Source organism: Sphaerodactylus townsendi, linkage group LG02 (assembly GCF_021028975.2).
Source record: "Sphaerodactylus townsendi isolate TG3544 linkage group LG02, MPM_Stown_v2.3, whole genome shotgun sequence".
NCBI lineage: Eukaryota > Metazoa > Chordata > Lepidosauria > Squamata > Sphaerodactylidae > Sphaerodactylus > Sphaerodactylus townsendi.
Window position 1 is genome coordinate 58,050,129 of NC_059426.1, and position 17,688 is coordinate 58,067,816.

Below are 17,688 nucleotides of genomic sequence, written 5' to 3' on the forward strand. Positions count from 1 at the left end.
TGGTTTTTCAACAATAAGATACTGAAGGATGGCTCAACCTAGCTGCAGTACTGCATAAGGCCTGCAGCGATTGTCCAAGGACACTCATGAGGTTTGACAGAAAAATACTTTTGATGTGCATTCTTGGAAGAGATGCCCTTTTGTGGTAAGTGCATATTGACACAACTGCACTAAAAGCCAAAGACTAAGGAAGAGAAATGATACATCCAGCCCCTGGGGAAAGGCGAAGAGAAAAGGTCAAAAATCAAGTACAAGGACACCCTTCTGCCAGCTGCACAAGGCTAATATGACTTCTTTTCGTGTCTTCTTGAGAACTTATAAGATAATGGATGGCATAATTAGGAATCAGGTCTCCCAGAGCACAATCAAAATAACAACACTGGTCAGAGCTGATTGCCAACAGCCCCTTTTGCTGGTACACTGGAAGTGACATCACACTTAGTACTATCTGTAGCGGCTTTTGTCACTGGCACTGTTTGCATTACATTCTAGCCTTGACTGGCTAATATGTAGCATACACTAACACTGATTAATGTAAAGACAGGTAAAACAATCTGTCTCATGCAATAGATTTTGGGATTCCATTAAAGTTGTCCATTTATTGACATATTTTTCCAACCTGGAAGGGGCAGGATCAGTGGTGGGATTCAGCAGGTTCGCACCACTTCGGCAGGACCAGTTGTTAAAATGGTGCTTGTAAACAACCAGTTATTAAATTATTTAAATCCCACGACTGGGCAGGATATTTAGATTTTCTACCCCACATGCTAAAATAGGTATTCTCTGCTTAGAGGGAGAAGGTTCATCTGTCAAAGTATTTGGGCATTCTGTGATAAGGCTTGTTCTTTTACTTGTCACTGCATCTGGCATCCCAAGGTCATAACAGCTGTCAGGAACTTTTCCCGTTAACTCTTTGTGCACTCTCAGTGGCTGCTCCTCAAGTTTAACACTGGCATTCTCTTATGATCTAAGCAAGCTTCCTGATAAAAGTCTTCCTGATAAAATAAATGTTGTCTTCACTCCCAGCTCACATTTTAACAGGGTTTTGGTTTTTTTGGTTTTTGGTTTGGGGTGAACTTCTCCCCACCCCCAATCTAAACTTCACCTTATAGCATAGGATGGTCAAATTTAACTAAAATAAACACTATAAAGTTCTTTCCCCTCACAGATATAGACCAGAACTGAAATGTATCATTGGATCCAATAAGAAAATGCAGAGAATTCTCCACTGTGGGCATCCTTTCACCAGTTTCTCCTTGATTGTACAATTACTGAATCAATCTATAAGTTGTGCTGAGTGATTAATGCTCTAATTCCAGCCCTTAAATACTGAAAAGAACACACAAGATGCTTGGTGTCCCTGGATATAACTCTTCCATATGGAGAATCACCAGTCTCCAAAAAACAGATGCTTCACTGCCTGGTCATGCCACTTGATTATGAGCACTGAGTGAATTATTGTCGCTTTATTTATTTTTTTAAATATTCATAGGCACACCATTAGTTTTTGACACTGTCTCATCTGAGTCTGTAGACTGAAACTAGACACATGCCAGGCAAGAAATACATATCATCAATAGCCCCAAAGTAGATGGAACAATATGGAATTTCTGGTCCCCTAGCAACATGGTGTCTTATGAATACAGGATCCCATTCCCCCATTATTAAATGCTAGTGACAGGGAACTGGAGTAGCATTAATATTCATTAGCGTGCTTCTGCATTCATCCCTGGCTGCATGCTGCAAATATTTCTATTAACATAATGAGAAAACCAAAGTTTAAAGCATACAATAAACACTGTTATTAGCAAAACAGGAACTGAGGATGCATAGAACTAGATTGACATTGCGGAGAAGGCCAGAGCGACCATCTCTGTCAAATGACTGGTCTATGTTCCAACATTTATCATAGTTCAAGTTTTTTTTCAGCAACATTCTATGAAGTATCTTGAAACAGAGCAGCACAGTTGGACAATGTGCCGGACTGAATGTAACGATGTACAGGATTGTGAGGGACAGATGACTGTGCAGTAGTAATAAGTAAGAATAACAGTGAATGCTGAATATAAAAGGGAGTTAAACAGTAGGCAGTGAAATCCTGATCACTCAATAAGTGTTTTGCAAAAGCTAAAGTGGCTAAACAGGTTATTTTTTAAAAAAAATTAAAGCAAGGATTATGTCCCTAAAGTGGTTAGAAAACAAAAGTGTCCTAAATTTTGCCTGTTTTAATTTCCAACCCCATCCAAAGGGCGGAATTCACTTGTGGAAATGGAATGGGTGAGTGCCTGAGGATTTGCCCCTGCTGGGGCACTTCCAGGGAGGCGATTCCACTGGCATGTGGCTCCTGCAGCTGTCCCTGGCACTGGGACACCATGCTGGATGCTGTACCCCTTCCCCTCCCTTGCATGCCACCCCTTACTCCCTCCCCTCCCTTGCATGCCACCTATCCCTCCCCTCCCTCCACTAGGCTGGGTGGGCCATGTCCAGATGCCGAACCCGCTCCCCTCCCTTGCATGCCACCCTCTCTCCCTCCCCTCCCTCTCTCTCCTTCCCTTGCATGCTACCCCTCCCTACGAAGTAAATTTGGACAGAAATTCCTCAAAGATTTTCATCATGGTAATAGTCATCATTTTCATCAGGTAACAGTCTTAAAACACCTAAATTTAATGGTCTAAAGAAGCCTAATGTAATGGTCTAAAGAAGCCTTAAAAAACCCTAAAACAGTGTCCCAGGGCCCCTGACACTGCCGGTATAGTAGAGGCAATTCGGGAACATGACTAGGTTTTTGCTGGCATCTTGCCGGCAGCCTGGGCCTCAAACTTTCACCACCAAAAAAGCACCATAAGTCCATCCAGTCCAATGGAGGCTTCTCAGCAACAGGGGAGGTTTTTTTACTGTTCAAGTCTCCTCACACCGCTGGAAAGTCTCCATGGGAGCAATGGGGTGGCACAGCGGTCCTCCACCACCAAATTTGGATGGGGAGAAGTTTGAAGGTAAAATTTTAAAGACAGGGATGCCACTTCATGTCCTAAATAAACACTGATGCTTCCATGTGGCTTGGGTCTCCATAGAGGCCTTAAACAATGATGAGAAATTCTGTTCTATAAATTTCTAGCAAAATCAGTAACCATCCTACGCATCCCAATGGTACAAAGAATCTCAGAGCACCTTCACATTCCTTATACCAGGTTCTTTAAAATTTCATCAGAGAATCTGCAACAATATTGTCAGATGTAGACAACCTGAAAATATGAAAAGCCTATTCAACATGAAGAGTCCTGATCTCAGGATTTTAATACGTGTGTGTGCACAGTTCAGCACTTCAGCATTAGAAAATAAGAGCTGTTTATCAGTGGTTTACGGTACATGATGCGACAATCCTTTTTGATCTTTTCAGACTGGACAAGTTCACAGACTGATGCTCAAGTCCCAAGAAGGCAATTCAATGAAGGGGTGGGAGGAGGTGATGGGTCCCAAGACTGTGAAATACTAAGAAGATCAGAGGCCACTAAGCTTCTGTTTCAGACAGGCAACAGGTGACCAAGATGACAACTAAGGACAGGAAAGCAGCAAATAACAACATGGAATCACAGAAGCTCAATGATGGAATGCAGACATGAGCTGGATTATGTATACGCTATAGCAGCAAACTCATGTCGAACTGCCATATTTATGCTGTCACAGGATACCATATGAACACATAAAGTTGACTTATATTGAATTTTTACTGAGCATTGATTTTTCAATGTCAGTTCTGTCTGAGTGGAAGCAACTCTCTCGGTCCCCACTAGGGAAAAGATGGGGTATAAATGATTATTATAATTATTTATTATTATACATTATGACTCTTCAGGGTCTCAGGGAGGTCTTTCACATCTTAACTAAATCTGGGATTTTCTGTATGTAGAACTGATATTCAACCACTCTACCTTTCTACACAGTGTCTCTGTTAAAGGATGATGATGTGATTACTGTTCACTGCTGTCCAACTGCTACAGAAATAGGAACTTAAAGATGGCTCCCCAGGCGAAGGACTTGTCAGATTCAAGGCTCAAGTCTTTGAATGGGGTGCTAAAATCCTTACGCACATTTGGAACGACAGGAAGAATTGCTTGTGTGTCTGAGAATGATCAAGTCTCTTATTACCTTCGCATCTTTGGACAGGAACCACTAATCATAATCTATCTGCTAAAGTAGGATCTTTTATAGTCCACACACAAACCAGCACCTATACTACTCATGAAGAACTCATGCATTAACCCATGCAAACCAAACTACAGAATGCTGTAGTGTAAGCAGGAGAAAACACCGTGACTAAAACCCAGCAGTTCAATTGGAAAATTCTTTATTATCACAAATAAGTTACTACAATGTGCAACCTCTGTCAAGAGATTTTTTTGTTGGCCATCTACAACCCAAGCCCAGCTTGTACAAATGTTTTATTTCTAGCTGTTGTGTCTCATATCACACTGGACACCTGTCAGAGAAAAGAACTGAACACAGATGACCTTCTAAGCTCTCAAAATGATTTCATCCTTTTACTCCACAGAGCAGTCAACAAATTCCATTACTATTCATAATACAAGTAGAGGGGGAAAGATCAGCCAAAATTTTTCTTAGCATTATTTCTGTCTAGGTGGTGTCATTTCCTGATTTGAACAGCCCCATGACCAGATTAAAAACTATAAAAAAATTTCACCAGTCACTCAACTCATCATTTGAGTTTATTTCTACGAGTGTTCAACATAGATTATTATTATTGGACAAGACTGCTGCTATTTCTTCATTCCTTGCCAGAAACTTTTCCCATCCTGTTCTCTGGCTCATGATGCTTTTGACAAATTCTGTTAATTGCTCAGGGTACTATTTTGCACCAGAACAATGAATGCTACAAAAGTTTGAACAAAATAAAGCTACAATTTTTTCCAGGCTCCAAAAACACCGTAATAGCTTTCTCATTGATGTATTTAACCTTCTACATTTCACACAAACTCCCTGGAAATGGCTAGCTATTCTACAACACAGTCAGCTGGGATTAAAACAAAATGCACTGAAATGTCAGAAATATTAAACCTTTGGATATTCAGGGAAGGCATCCAAAAATGAGGAGTCTTCCATTCTGAAGTTATTTTAATCCCATGTGAACACTTAAAATTTGATTAATATTGAATCACAAAGAATCTACTTTACAAATCATGTGATGTGACAGAATCTTACTTGAGATTTGCTGGTAAGATTCTGCTTAATAAAAGAGCCGTAAGGGATCATATAGAATTTTATGAATGGAAATAACTGGCCATATTTCAAGTTAACTGGAATTATACACCAGGCAAGAGAAGAAATTCACTTTCAAAAGGCATAAACATATAGCTTCTTTAATGAAACAAAATAGTTTTATTGGTTCAATCAGTCATTAGAAGCACCAAGTCATTAGAAGCACCAAGACTATAAAACTGAACTGCAAGACTCTTCCAGATCTGCACTGTGCTAATGTTGAGTCCAGCAAATGGAGATACCTTTTCAGTTTCCGGAGATAAGCACACTTCAGTGATTAATGATTAACATTGTCTTTCTTTAAGGAGCATTATCTTGTAATGCTAATGATACTCAGAATTACAAAACTGGCAATCGACTTCTCAGCTAGCAAAACATGAGTATCTCAGAGCAAGCAATATACCTGAACTTGGTCTGACAAGATGATGTGGTCAGTCATGAAATCACACTTCATGCTGCCTTTATTCGATGACTAGGCAGAAGATGCAATGGCGGGGTGAGGGCAGGACACAGGAAGAGTGGAAAAGAAATGATTCCCACAAGTTCTTGCAGGTTCCCACTTGTATTTCTAAATTCTATACTGTCCAGAACTGTCAGAAATAGAAACATTAATATGATTAATGGAATATGGGCTTGATCTAGTAAGACTATTTGCAGGATTGCACTCCAGACGGACCAGTTGCATTGTAACATAAACCTACAAGTATTTCTACATTATACTTCAATCGTGTTTTAGGAGTTAAAGTTCTACCATACAAAAACACATAATGGGTTCCAATCTATTATACTGAACTCTTTGCAAAATAAATGTATTCTACAGTTCCTTTAAAAACATTAAGGGATGACTAAGATGGAACACAGGAATCAGATGTCAAAACTGAAATTCCTCCTTAATTCATGCTAATTAACCATCATATATATCTGAACTCCTTTTACCCTACAATTGTTACTGTGGTAGAAGAATGTCTTTGTGCTTTTATACTATGATTCAATCTTTAATTAAGCTTTGGGATTTCCTTGCTTCGGAGTATTTCACTTAGCAACCCTGGTGCTCTCTTTCAAAAGACCTTACAAATGGAATTTGTTATTTAAAGGGGGAAGGGGGAGACCTATAGAACCATCCTTCCTATGCATTAAAAATAACTGTTTTATGCCAGGAGAACATTGTACTATAGAGTTTCACATGAGAGTCACAGTGCATTAAGAAGTTAGTCTCTTCAGGATATGATCCAATTCTCACTGAACAAGAATACTTAGTCTTCACAGACCCTCTTAACTGCCTGGAACTTATTATCTGATTAGTCCAGACAATTATCTGCTTGAGATAGGCTATTACTGTTACCCAAAATGGTGGGAGTCTCTTCCTTTTAGAGTGGAGAATTAGCGAAAGCAGACTCTTGGCTTAGCAAAAGGTCGAGCAAACTCAGAATCTTGGCTGCCTATTCATACAAAAATCAGCTTCTGCAAGAAATTCCATAGGGAAGCAAATAAAGTTTAACTATTTTATAAAAGAATAATGGGGGTATACAAGAACACAATAATCGAAACAGTAGAACACACACACAGTCCTAAGATATAATCAGTGTGGAGTAGGTCTGGAATAGATGAGAGAATCTGGGGAGCAAGGGTTATAGTTACCTGATCTTGAAGCAGAATGGTCTAGTGAACAAGATCACAGACAAAGAGGGGTACAGAGATATTGAACAGGACTACTGGGAGAGGGGGCTTCTTATGGGGGGAAAGGGACCCTTGGGGCTAGGCAAAGTGACCCTTAATCTCCCAGGACAAAGAGAAGTCCTGCCTTTCCAGGGAAAAGACAAGAGACTGACATCAACCTCAACGATTGGGTCACTAATCTAATGGGCTGAGGTATTAACTTGATGGTCCAAGCTTTGGAGTGGCTGAAAGGAGGAAGGTGGCTGATGGAATTACAGCTATAGAACAATGACAGTGCAAATGAGGTGGTTGTTAGATAGATTACTTAGAGGAAGAAGCATTGAGTTAATACAACACAGGGTAGGAACACTCAGGAGGAACACATTAACATGTATTTTGTCTCTGCAGGGGTGTATAGTCCAGGACTAGAGATGGGAACTCTCTCTCCAAGGCAGGGTCACTGTGCTCTCTTAGTCCTTTTAGCAAGGGTATGAGATAGGTGCTTTGCATGGCAGATGTGGGCAAAGGCAAGTCCAGACAAGTTTTTTACTTACTGTGTGTCCTAGTGGGTACACTGAGCCAATGCAGAGAACGGGCTCTCTATTTTGGCACTGCGCTGCTAGGCACCCCAAGTGTTGGCAGAAAAGGGAGAGGGATCATTGTCTTAAAACAGAGCCCCACCCGTCCATCCACCATGGTCTGGTCTGGTAACACTATTATTGACAGACCTTAGTGATAATGGCTTGGGAGCCTCTATTTTGAGATGATTAATCCCTAATGGATGATGGTATAGAGCAAGGATATTGGCCATGCTGGCAGGGGCTGATGGGATTTGTAGTCCATGAACATCTGGAGAGCCACAGGTTGCAGACCCCTAGTATAGAGGCACAAGGTAATATCTGTGGGAGTGGGGTACAGTTTGAGAATGAGAACAGGACTGTACAGGTATTATTATGAGACCTCTGTTGCAGACGATACTAAATTTGGTTATTTCACAGTATCCTCAAGTATACATGGCTAAGTTAGTCAAAGATGATATCAATTTTTTAAAGTTTCTGATCTTCAGAAAATCATCACCTATGATATGTAACAATATGGAGAATTGAGCCTATATACAATGCTATGTTCTATTATCACTGAAACAATCTTATAACCATTAAAAAGTTCTGAAGCAACAAGAAAAGTAAGCAAGGCAACCAAGTGATATCAAAAACTTCACTATCCTAATTTTACCTGTGATAAATTATACTTGAATTAATTGTATTCAGCTTTCAGATTGATAAATGTATATACTGACTGTTTCTTTCCTCCATTTTCCAAAGTCTTCTAAGTGCTTTTTCCCCTCTGTTGTCATGGCTGATTCAATGGCCACAAAATTAAAGCCTCCAGTCATGGCTTTTAGCCTACAAAACCAACCAGTCTCCAGAAAGCAGAAGGAGACAGTTAACAACCTCAAAGTTCTCTCTTTCTCTCAAACCTATTGGTACTGCACAATTTCAATCCTTTATTTTCTCATGAAGCTCAATTCATCAAACTACATTTTATTTTATCACTATCCTACCTGTACTTATCACCATTTACAATACTTACTTCCCATTTCTGGATTTCTGTTCATCTTTCCACTAAATGTATCCAGTCCTCAACAACTATTACCAGTTCAACAACAAAAATCCTCCTTCACGTCACACAGCAGCCTTGTACTCTGAGAAGTTTACTGTTCCCTACTATCCAATAAGCTCGTAGCTCAAACAATACTAGAGTCTCACTGAGAAAGGCAGACAATAGTTGAAGTAAATAAACATACAGGGGGGAAGCCCTTTGTTAGTACTTCTGCTAGCAAAAAGACTTTGAAGACTGAACTCTATATACATAATTTAAATAGAGTCAGCAACATACTTGCAAGCCTCTTGTGGGCCAGCCACTAGAGGGGGAGAAAGGCACATTCAATCTCCCAAATTTTAAAATAAGTTAAATTAAGGTTTTAAATAATGGTTTCAATTTAAGTGAGATAAATGTATTTTTATTAGTTTAAGCAGGAGAATGGCTTAGCCTCCAGCTCCTTTAAAACAGCCAGTGACATTACTCTATGTGCAAAGGGTACAAACCTAAAAAGACCAATTGAGATGCAACACCCCTCTTTTTGTGGGGTGGGGAGCAGAGATGGCCCAATTTATACTAAAAAGAAGAACAGTGTGCCCTTGGACTCTCCCATACATTAGGGAAACCCAGGTATATGTTACCTGATCCAAACTGCCTATAGAGTTTCTGAGTAGGTGCTTGGATGCAATGGTTAAATAGCTAAGGTTGAGAAATGGGCAACTGAGTCCTGATAAAAGAAAGAGGATGCTGGTTAAAAAGGCTGAGACATTAAAGGGCTTTGTGATTTCCTTTCCACTTTTGATGGAACTCAGATGATTCTTGCTGATTTAGTTAGGAACTTAGGTTTTATACTGGATCTACCATTATTGATAGAGAAGCAAGCTGTTGCTGCTGCAAAAAACAACAACATTTAATTGCACCTTCATTTAGCACAAAAAAATGGCTCCCTAATTTGACTTGGCCGATCTGGCCATATGAATCCAGACCACAGTAACCTCAAGGTATGATTACTGTAATGTATTCTATGTAGTCCTGTCCTTAAAGTCAACTCAGAAATTCCAGCTAGTACAGTCCCCCTTTTGGTTGCTGTTGGAGTTAAAAATGGAAAGTCTTCAACAATTTCAATCTTCTCATTGTCTACACTAAAGCTGACCAATTCTTCAGTAGTCATTACTTTTGTCCGCTTGATGTTCAGGTGTAGTTCTGCTTTGACACTTTCTACTTTAACTTTCAGCAATAGTCGTTTCAAGTCTTCACTATTTTTTGCCATCAACAGCGCATCTCAACGTTCCTTCCACCAATTTTCGCTCCATTTTCATCTAAATCTAATCCAGTTTTCTTTATATGTTCTCCAGACAGACTGGATAGATAGGGAGATAAAATACATCGTTGACTGATACCTTTGACAATTAGAGCATTCTGTTTCTCCATATTCTGTCCTAAAAGTGGCTTCTTGTCCAGAGTATAGGAGTATAGTTGCACATCAAAGGTGTGGCACACCTATTTCCTTTAAAACACCCATAGTTTTTCATGATCCACATAGTGAAAATCTTTGCTGTAACCTATGAAAAACAAGCTGAATTTCTTCTGAAATTCTCTTGCATTCTCCAGTAACCAATGTAAATTTGCAATATAAATTCTAGTGTCTCTTCCTTTTCTGAATCCATACTGAACGTCTGGCATTTTTCATTCCAAATATAACAGAAGTCTTTATTGTAAGATTTTAAGCATCGCTTTAATCACATAAGAAACGAATGCGATGGCCCAATAATTGCAGCAGTCTTTGATGTCTCCTTTTTTGGAATTCAAATGTAAACTGACCATTTCCAGTCTGTGAGCCATTGTCTTGTTTTCCATATTTCCTGGCATATTCTTGTTAATATTCTGATGGACTTCATTTCTGTGGCTTGGGATAACTCTATTGATATTCTATCTGCTTCTGATTATTTGTTTCTCCCAACTGCTCTCAGTGTAGCTTTCACTTCATTTTCTAAAACTGTACATTCTTCAAAAGATCCTTCTTGGAAGGAATTTGACTATAGTGTAAAGATGACAAGTACAAAAGCCAGGACATTCTGGGAGCATATGATGGGGGAACTGAATCCAGCTGGCACAGGAAAGACAACTGTGTGAAATGATCTTAAAAGATATGATGTGACTCTAAATATGAAACTATCTAAATATACATTCATGGTTTCCCTCCCAGACATGACATCCCATATTGGCTTTCCATGACAAAATCTGGCAGGTGTTTTAGGATTTCCCTATCAAGAAAAAACACTTCCAAGGTATTGTTAAAAGATCAAAGAGCTTGGCTAATATTTCTGGAATCACAGAGCAGGTTTGAAACACAGTTGTTTATTCTGGCTAAAGTACTCTTGACAGGAATTTCAAGAGAGCTATGAGCCAAATAATAAAGAAAGCAACATGGGAAAACTAAAGTTGAAACCTTACATCACAAGCTTGGATCAATTTTGCAATATGCCTTGTTTTATGCAAAGCTAATTGTGAAATTGAGGTTGTTAGGAGAAATTGTCAACTACCTTCATCAACATTATGTAGCTGAAATGGACCCCTGAACAAAACATGGCATTCTTATGGCTGGAAAAAAAAGTTTTAAAACAATGGGATTCTGGAACCTCTGAATGATAAACCTACTCTTAATTTGGAGGAGAAAAAGGATAGCCAATGTGACAGTGCATAATACTGGTTGGGCTAGCACCACATGTTAATCTGGCAAGCCTTAACGGCTCTATTTATGGGGCAGATTCTGCAACAGTACAACTAATATATTTTATTTAAGAGTAGGCTCTTTCCTTGAGTCCACTGAAAGTCAGCTTACAATTAAATAAATGTTGTCTGTATAAAACAAGCCATTGCAAACAGCCTATGGATAAAACCAACATAAAATCGCCAATAAAAGAGATCTCAGACCAGAAGCAAATCATTAGAAGATAAAACCCCTAATTATAAGCCTGGATAAAAAGATAAATTTTGGTCAGATGTCTCAAAGATAGTAAAGTAGCTGCCCAGCTAGCCACAAGAGGAAGACTGTACCACAGACCATGTCGGACCATAGAAAATACCCTGTCTCTAGTTACCACCTGCCTCACTTCTGAAGATGAAGCGCACAGAGAGCAGGACTTGAAAGGGTGAATATCACAGCAGGTCCTTTGAGTACCCTGATTTCAAGACATTTATTTAGAGTCTTAAAAGAAGAACCAGCACTTTGAATTGTGTCTAGAAACAGACAGGTAGCAAATGCACATCAAACAGCACAGATAATATTTCTACTTTGCTACAAGTCTGTTATTTTTCCAAGGCTTCCTAGAGAGCATCAACGCATAACTATAGTGCCCACTCTCTCTGACTTTCTACCTAGCTGAAGCCACACTGTTGGGTTAAACAGCTAATGATCACTGGGTTCTGTAAATTTCAACATCTTAGTTTTCACAGGCTATGTCTGAACCCAATTTCCTCCAACGCCACTTCAGTTCCTTTGAGAAAGAGGAAAGAAAACAAATGTGGTATATTAATATCTGTAACATCTTTATGCTATCATTGTTGTTTGGTATTATTTTTTGGCTTGGCATCATTATAAAGGGAACAAATAAATTATCCATTTCATCCTGAAATAAATTATCCATAGTTCTTACAGAGAAAGCATCAAGGACAACAAGTACAGAAAGGCTGAAGTCTCCAAACCATTTCAGGGAAAAGTTGGGTACAGAAAGCTACATTAAAGCTCGATGATAAAAAAAAAAGTGTGAAACTAAAGGAGAAGTCTCCAGATAAACTAACTGACAATGCAACCTGGGGGTTAGTTGAGCCACTGTTGGAGACAGCGCAGTCACGGCACAGTCACACCATAACACCTCCAAAGAGACTTCCTGTGGAGCAACCAGCAAGTGAACAGGGACACTCCCCCAATCCCCAAGGAACTGCCCTGTCCAGCTCCATGGGCTGTGCCTGCCTTTTTACTGGTATAAATCAGCAGATGGGGATATTCCTGGATTCAGAAAGCTGACAAAAGGGGAGTGCTGGTGCCTCTGTGGCACTGGCTCCTGAGCACTGCACTGCCACATGGCTCTCCAGCACCAGTGCAGGTACCTCTGCGTCAGCATAAATCCCCCCTATGCTAGTGCAGGGGTCTGCAACCTGCAGCTCTCCAGATGTTCATGGACTACAAAGCCCATCAGCCCCTGCCAGCATGGCCAATTGGCCATGCTGGCAGGGGCTGATGGGAACGTCTGGAGAGCCGCAGGTTGCAGACCCCTGTGGTGCAAGTGGCATTTATGGCAGCACTTGAGGTCACACTGCCTCCTGAGAGATTTAACACTCCCCTTCTCCAGAACACATTTTGAGGCAACTACTACCTCTGTAAAACACTGACGCCAACAGTTGCATATTCTGCCATGCGGAATAATGCTCCCTTGCAGGCACACATTTCTTGGCATTACAAATTACACAGCATTTTGTTGTCCCAGGTCTCCGGGGAAGAACAGCGTATGCTGGGATACGATGTGAAAATTAATTTGCCTGTAAAATGTCAAATGGCTATATTGATCAAACAATCAAAATATAATGGACTAAAATAAAATTGAGTATATGTGTACATATATTATGTGTGTGTGTAATTTTTTAAGCATATGCTGTCATTGGAATGTTCCTGTGCTACATGGGGCACTGTCCTGTACAGAATTAATCCAGTATTTCCAGACCTGGAGCAAATAAGTTGCAATTATGTGATAGGAGGAGGTGGAGCAAGGCTTAGTATCTCACCAGTGTTATGGGCAGCAGGCCAAATAAGCTGGGGATAGGAAATGGAAGCCAAGAAAAAAGTGTCTCCCCACTCTGTGATTTCACTTCATAGGCCTGCTGTTCTTTTCAAACAAGAGGCAAGAATCATAGAACCTTTCCTCTCTGCTCAGGAGGTCTTTTTAAAAGGCATCAAAAATGGCAGTTCTACAGCGGGACTCCGCGGTTCTCTACAGAACAGGCCAGCTTTACCATTCATTTATTAACGTATTAAGATATTTACATGCCTGGGGCAAGGTATAACAGCATGCCTAAGGCAGCAGATGTTAAAGAAGAATTAAAAGGCAGCAACGTGTAAATTAATTAGTTTGACACAATGCAAACGAACATCAAGAGTATCGGTTACAAAAGCTAGTTGGTAGCAGTGCTGGAAATCTTATAAATTTCAATTTATATGAAGAAATTAGATGCAAACCTCAGGGTTTACTACTTTAGATTTTTGTTGCTTTTCTTGAACTAATATATTCAAAATCATGATGTATGCCAAGTATGCCAAGGTTAAAACAAACACAAATAAGTGCTTTGTCTGTACTGCCTGGTTTTGATAGAATAACCTTTATCTCTTAATATCTGTAAGGTGACAGCAAATACAAAGTATCTAGAGAAGATCTTTTAATCATGGAGATAACTGCTTATGATAGCAGTCTTCTGTTAATTACCTTGCATATTCACCTTCACCTAATGTTGCCTGCAAAGGATTCCATGGAAAAAGGTGCTTCTGTATCCTAGTGGCGTGAAATATAGCTGTTAAGAAAATCACTAGCTATCATCTTCTCCATCAGCAAAAACATTCTCATTGCATTTTTAAAATCACTGTAGCTTCTATGATGCTAACATAAAAGTTTTTTTCTAGTACAGCATATTCAGTCTAAATGCTGGATTTGGAAACTGATGACTTGAGCTCAAAGAATTTCTCCTTCTGCAGCCTTAAGGATAGCCTTGGGCAAGACACGTTGAGCTAAGCCTCGGTTCTTCATCTCTAAAATGGGCTCAGCAACAGCCTACTCCACAAGATTACATAAAATTAACTAGAATGTATTGTTGAAGGCTTTCATGGCCTGAATCACTGGGGTGCTGTGTGGTTTCTGGGCTGTATAGCCATGTTCTAGAGGCATTCTCTCCTGACATTTCGGCTGCACCTGTGGCTGGCATCTTCAGAGGATCATCTTTGATGTTTGGTGTTGTTGGAGACGCAACCTTTTGATCCAAATTTCTATTGAATTATTATAATTTTAAGTGTTTAAAATTGTTTTCAACATTATTTCTTTAAGCACTGTGCAATAAAAACATATTATATATGTAAAATTAATTTTAATTATTCCTTTTGGCTTTCTTAATCTTTTTTTGGTTCAAGACTTCAATGGTGCCATGATGCACAAAATAACATTCACAGCTTTCAGGAACCATGGAAAATATAGTTCAGACATCCTGAGGCCCTACAGGAAACCCTGCTCAAGTAGGGTAGTCGTCTTAATTTTTCTGAAACTATGCTGCTGACCAGGTTACTGTACCTTCTGATTTTTAGCCATGTATGAACTACTTCAATCCAATTATTTAAGATAATTTAAAAATGAAAATACACAGTGATGTTTAGACTCTATTTTCCAAGCTCCAAAGCATATTAAAACCCCTTTTCCCCTTACTGATTTGTCACATTGGCATTCATAGATGTTACAATTCTAAACATGAAACAAAGAAAAAATTAAACTCACATGGTGCATAGAACATCACTAATACAGAAGGATGCTCCTTCATAAACTTGTCAAAGTCATCATCCATTAGGTGATAAACAGGATTATCTTCTTCTGACCAGGGAGCTTCTGGTGCCTGTGGTTTAGGTGGCTGAGGACTATTAAAAAAAGTTGGTAAGAATTAGCAGTCTGAACTAACTTGATCTTGAGAAATTCAGCTGATTATGCATATATTACCCTCTCTACTCTACGGCATAACTAATTAAATGTAAATAAAAATGAAGCACTGAGGGGGAGGCAAGAGAGAACTAGACACTGCAATTTATAAAATCAGAAGAAATTATGAGATACACTACAAACAGAACCTCACATTAAAATCATTCAGTCGTTCTTTTGTAGCCTTACTGTTTTTGCTCTTAATAATATTGAGATTTGACCATCAAGGGAAAAGGTGACTGAAAGGAAGCAAATACATTATACAATTCGTAGGAGTGAATTACATTCACATATACACCCCCATCCCATAATATTAGAACAGTCCAGATTGTATGTAGATTTTGTTCAATAAAAAAGGAAAAATGCTAGAAACAAAAACCAAAGCATACCAACACTCACGATAAAAAGCAACAGCTAAAAGAGTTGGCCCAACAGCAGCTTAGGCAGTGTAAAGCAAAGTTTATAGAGCAAAGCTATCCAAAATTTGGCTTCCCATTATGCCTTTTTCAGCTGCATCTTTTAAGATACCTCTCAAGCTAGCAGCTTAGTAACTCATATTTCCTAGAAGGTTCGATTTTCTCTTTCCATTCTAAAAAAATAAGGAGACCAAGGACTGAAATACTGAAAAAATTCTCAAATCATGTGTATTTTAAAAAAGAACTAAAATTATTCAGAACTAAGTGACTTGAGACCATTGATGAAAAGAAATACTCTACAATTCCAATTACATAGACTAGAGTTGTCTGTAGAAACTCCAGCTTGCCTTCAAGATTTGTAATTATTTTTGTAACTTCTCTTTAAATCCTTTCCAGTTTATATATTTTAAAAAATTATTACCATCAGAGACAAAGACCGCGGGTTCTAACAACAACATGGAACAACATGAATGTCATAGGGGAGAGTTAGCAGAAATCCCTCTTCAAATGAGTACAGTAAATACTCTACATTATTACAGCAAAAACTCACAAGTGGGGGTGAATTACTGGAGCTAACTAAACCAGGTTGCATTGTTTCACAGGTCTTAATTAAAGTACAGCTGAATATAATTTAATTAGACATTAGGCTCTTGAGCCGAGCATCTTACAGGTGATGAACAGGATGAAGGCAAGAAGGGAGACTGCCTGGCTGCTTCATGGCAAAGACTGTGAGGACCCACAAGGCCTCCCTCAAAAATGGCTCACTAGAATTTTAAAAATGTCATTAAGCAAGGCAGTTTTTAAAGGAAGCAGATACTGTTAAAGGTGCTTAGAATAGCCTTCCATTATGTCCTTCTCCTATGTTTTCTTCACGACATCCCTGAGAGAAAGTGCCTGTCCCAAGGTCACCTGGTGAACATCACAGCAGAGAGGGGATTTCAGTCTGAGTCTTCCTAGTCATTGTTTCACTCTCTAAGTATTATGCTGTACTGAATCACTGAAAAAAGATGTGATAGAATTCTCGTGGTAGTTTATTCTCAGTAGCTGTACAACAGCCTTGCATGGTAGGTTGGTAGCATTATTCCCATGTTGCAAATGGGGTTCAGCAATGTGAATTCCTGGGTGGGAGGAAGCAGGAAAATTGGGAAATTTAGGAGAGTGCTGACTAAAAGGCTGTATGAAATATTTTCTCTTTTAGAATGAGCCCAAGGATTCTTAAGACACTCAAACAAAATGCAGGACCTACAGAGTTTCCGCAGGGCCTGCAAAACGGACCTGTTCCATCAGGCTTTGGGCCAGCCGGGATAACCATCAGACCCCATATCATCGAGGCCTCCCGTGAGCGGGATTGGGAGAATGAAGTCGCCATACTTGTATAAAATTGTTCTGCTGGGAATTTTAATCCTCTGTTTTATATTGCTTTTATTGCATTATTTGATATGAAAATGATGTACACCGCCCTGAGCCTCCGGGGGAGGGTGGTTTAGAAAAGTAATAAAAAAACAAACAAACAAACAAAAATGTATAGGGTTGCTCAAAAGGTGTGAAGAGACTTATTAGCCCAACTGGAAGGAAAAATAGTCAGGGCTGAAAATGCTTTCCTGACACTGATGAGGGGTCAGTAATGGGATAGCAGGAGGCTGGGCCTGAAAGGAGAGAGATGTGGAAACTAGCCCTGAGTAAAGCAAAGGGAATGGCAGCTATGAGATTCAGAGGTTGTTCTAGAGTCAGAGAAGCTGACTTATCAAAACCCTTGAAAACTGACTCTCTTCCCCAGAAGGAGTGACAGAGAGGAGAAGCTTACCAGCCAGGCAGAATCTGAGACAGACAGCTGAGGGAAAGGAAAGGCACCTCTTACCTCACATCAGTGGAGGAGAGCCCATGGGGATATCTGGGGACAAATGACTCGGGCGCCTGCCGTGGGAGTCACGTGGGGGTGCAAAATTACGCAAGCGCACCTCCCTAACCCTAACCCATTATGTTTATGTTACATAAAGTTGTCAGTCCAAAACAGCCCT

The 17,688-nt window shown here is 39.6% G+C and overlaps 1 protein-coding gene across 1 annotated transcript in view; it reads right to left on the reverse strand.

Moving 5' to 3' along the window:
- Nucleotides 1-17,688, reverse strand: part of PDIA5 (protein disulfide isomerase family A member 5) — a 182,042-nt gene that overhangs the window by 54,809 nt on the left and 109,545 nt on the right. The window contains exon 9 of the mRNA XM_048484502.1: nt 15,060-15,196. Within this exon, the coding sequence (XP_048340459.1) occupies nt 15,060-15,196 (137 nt within the window). The remainder of the gene's footprint in view (nt 1-15,059; nt 15,197-17,688) is intronic.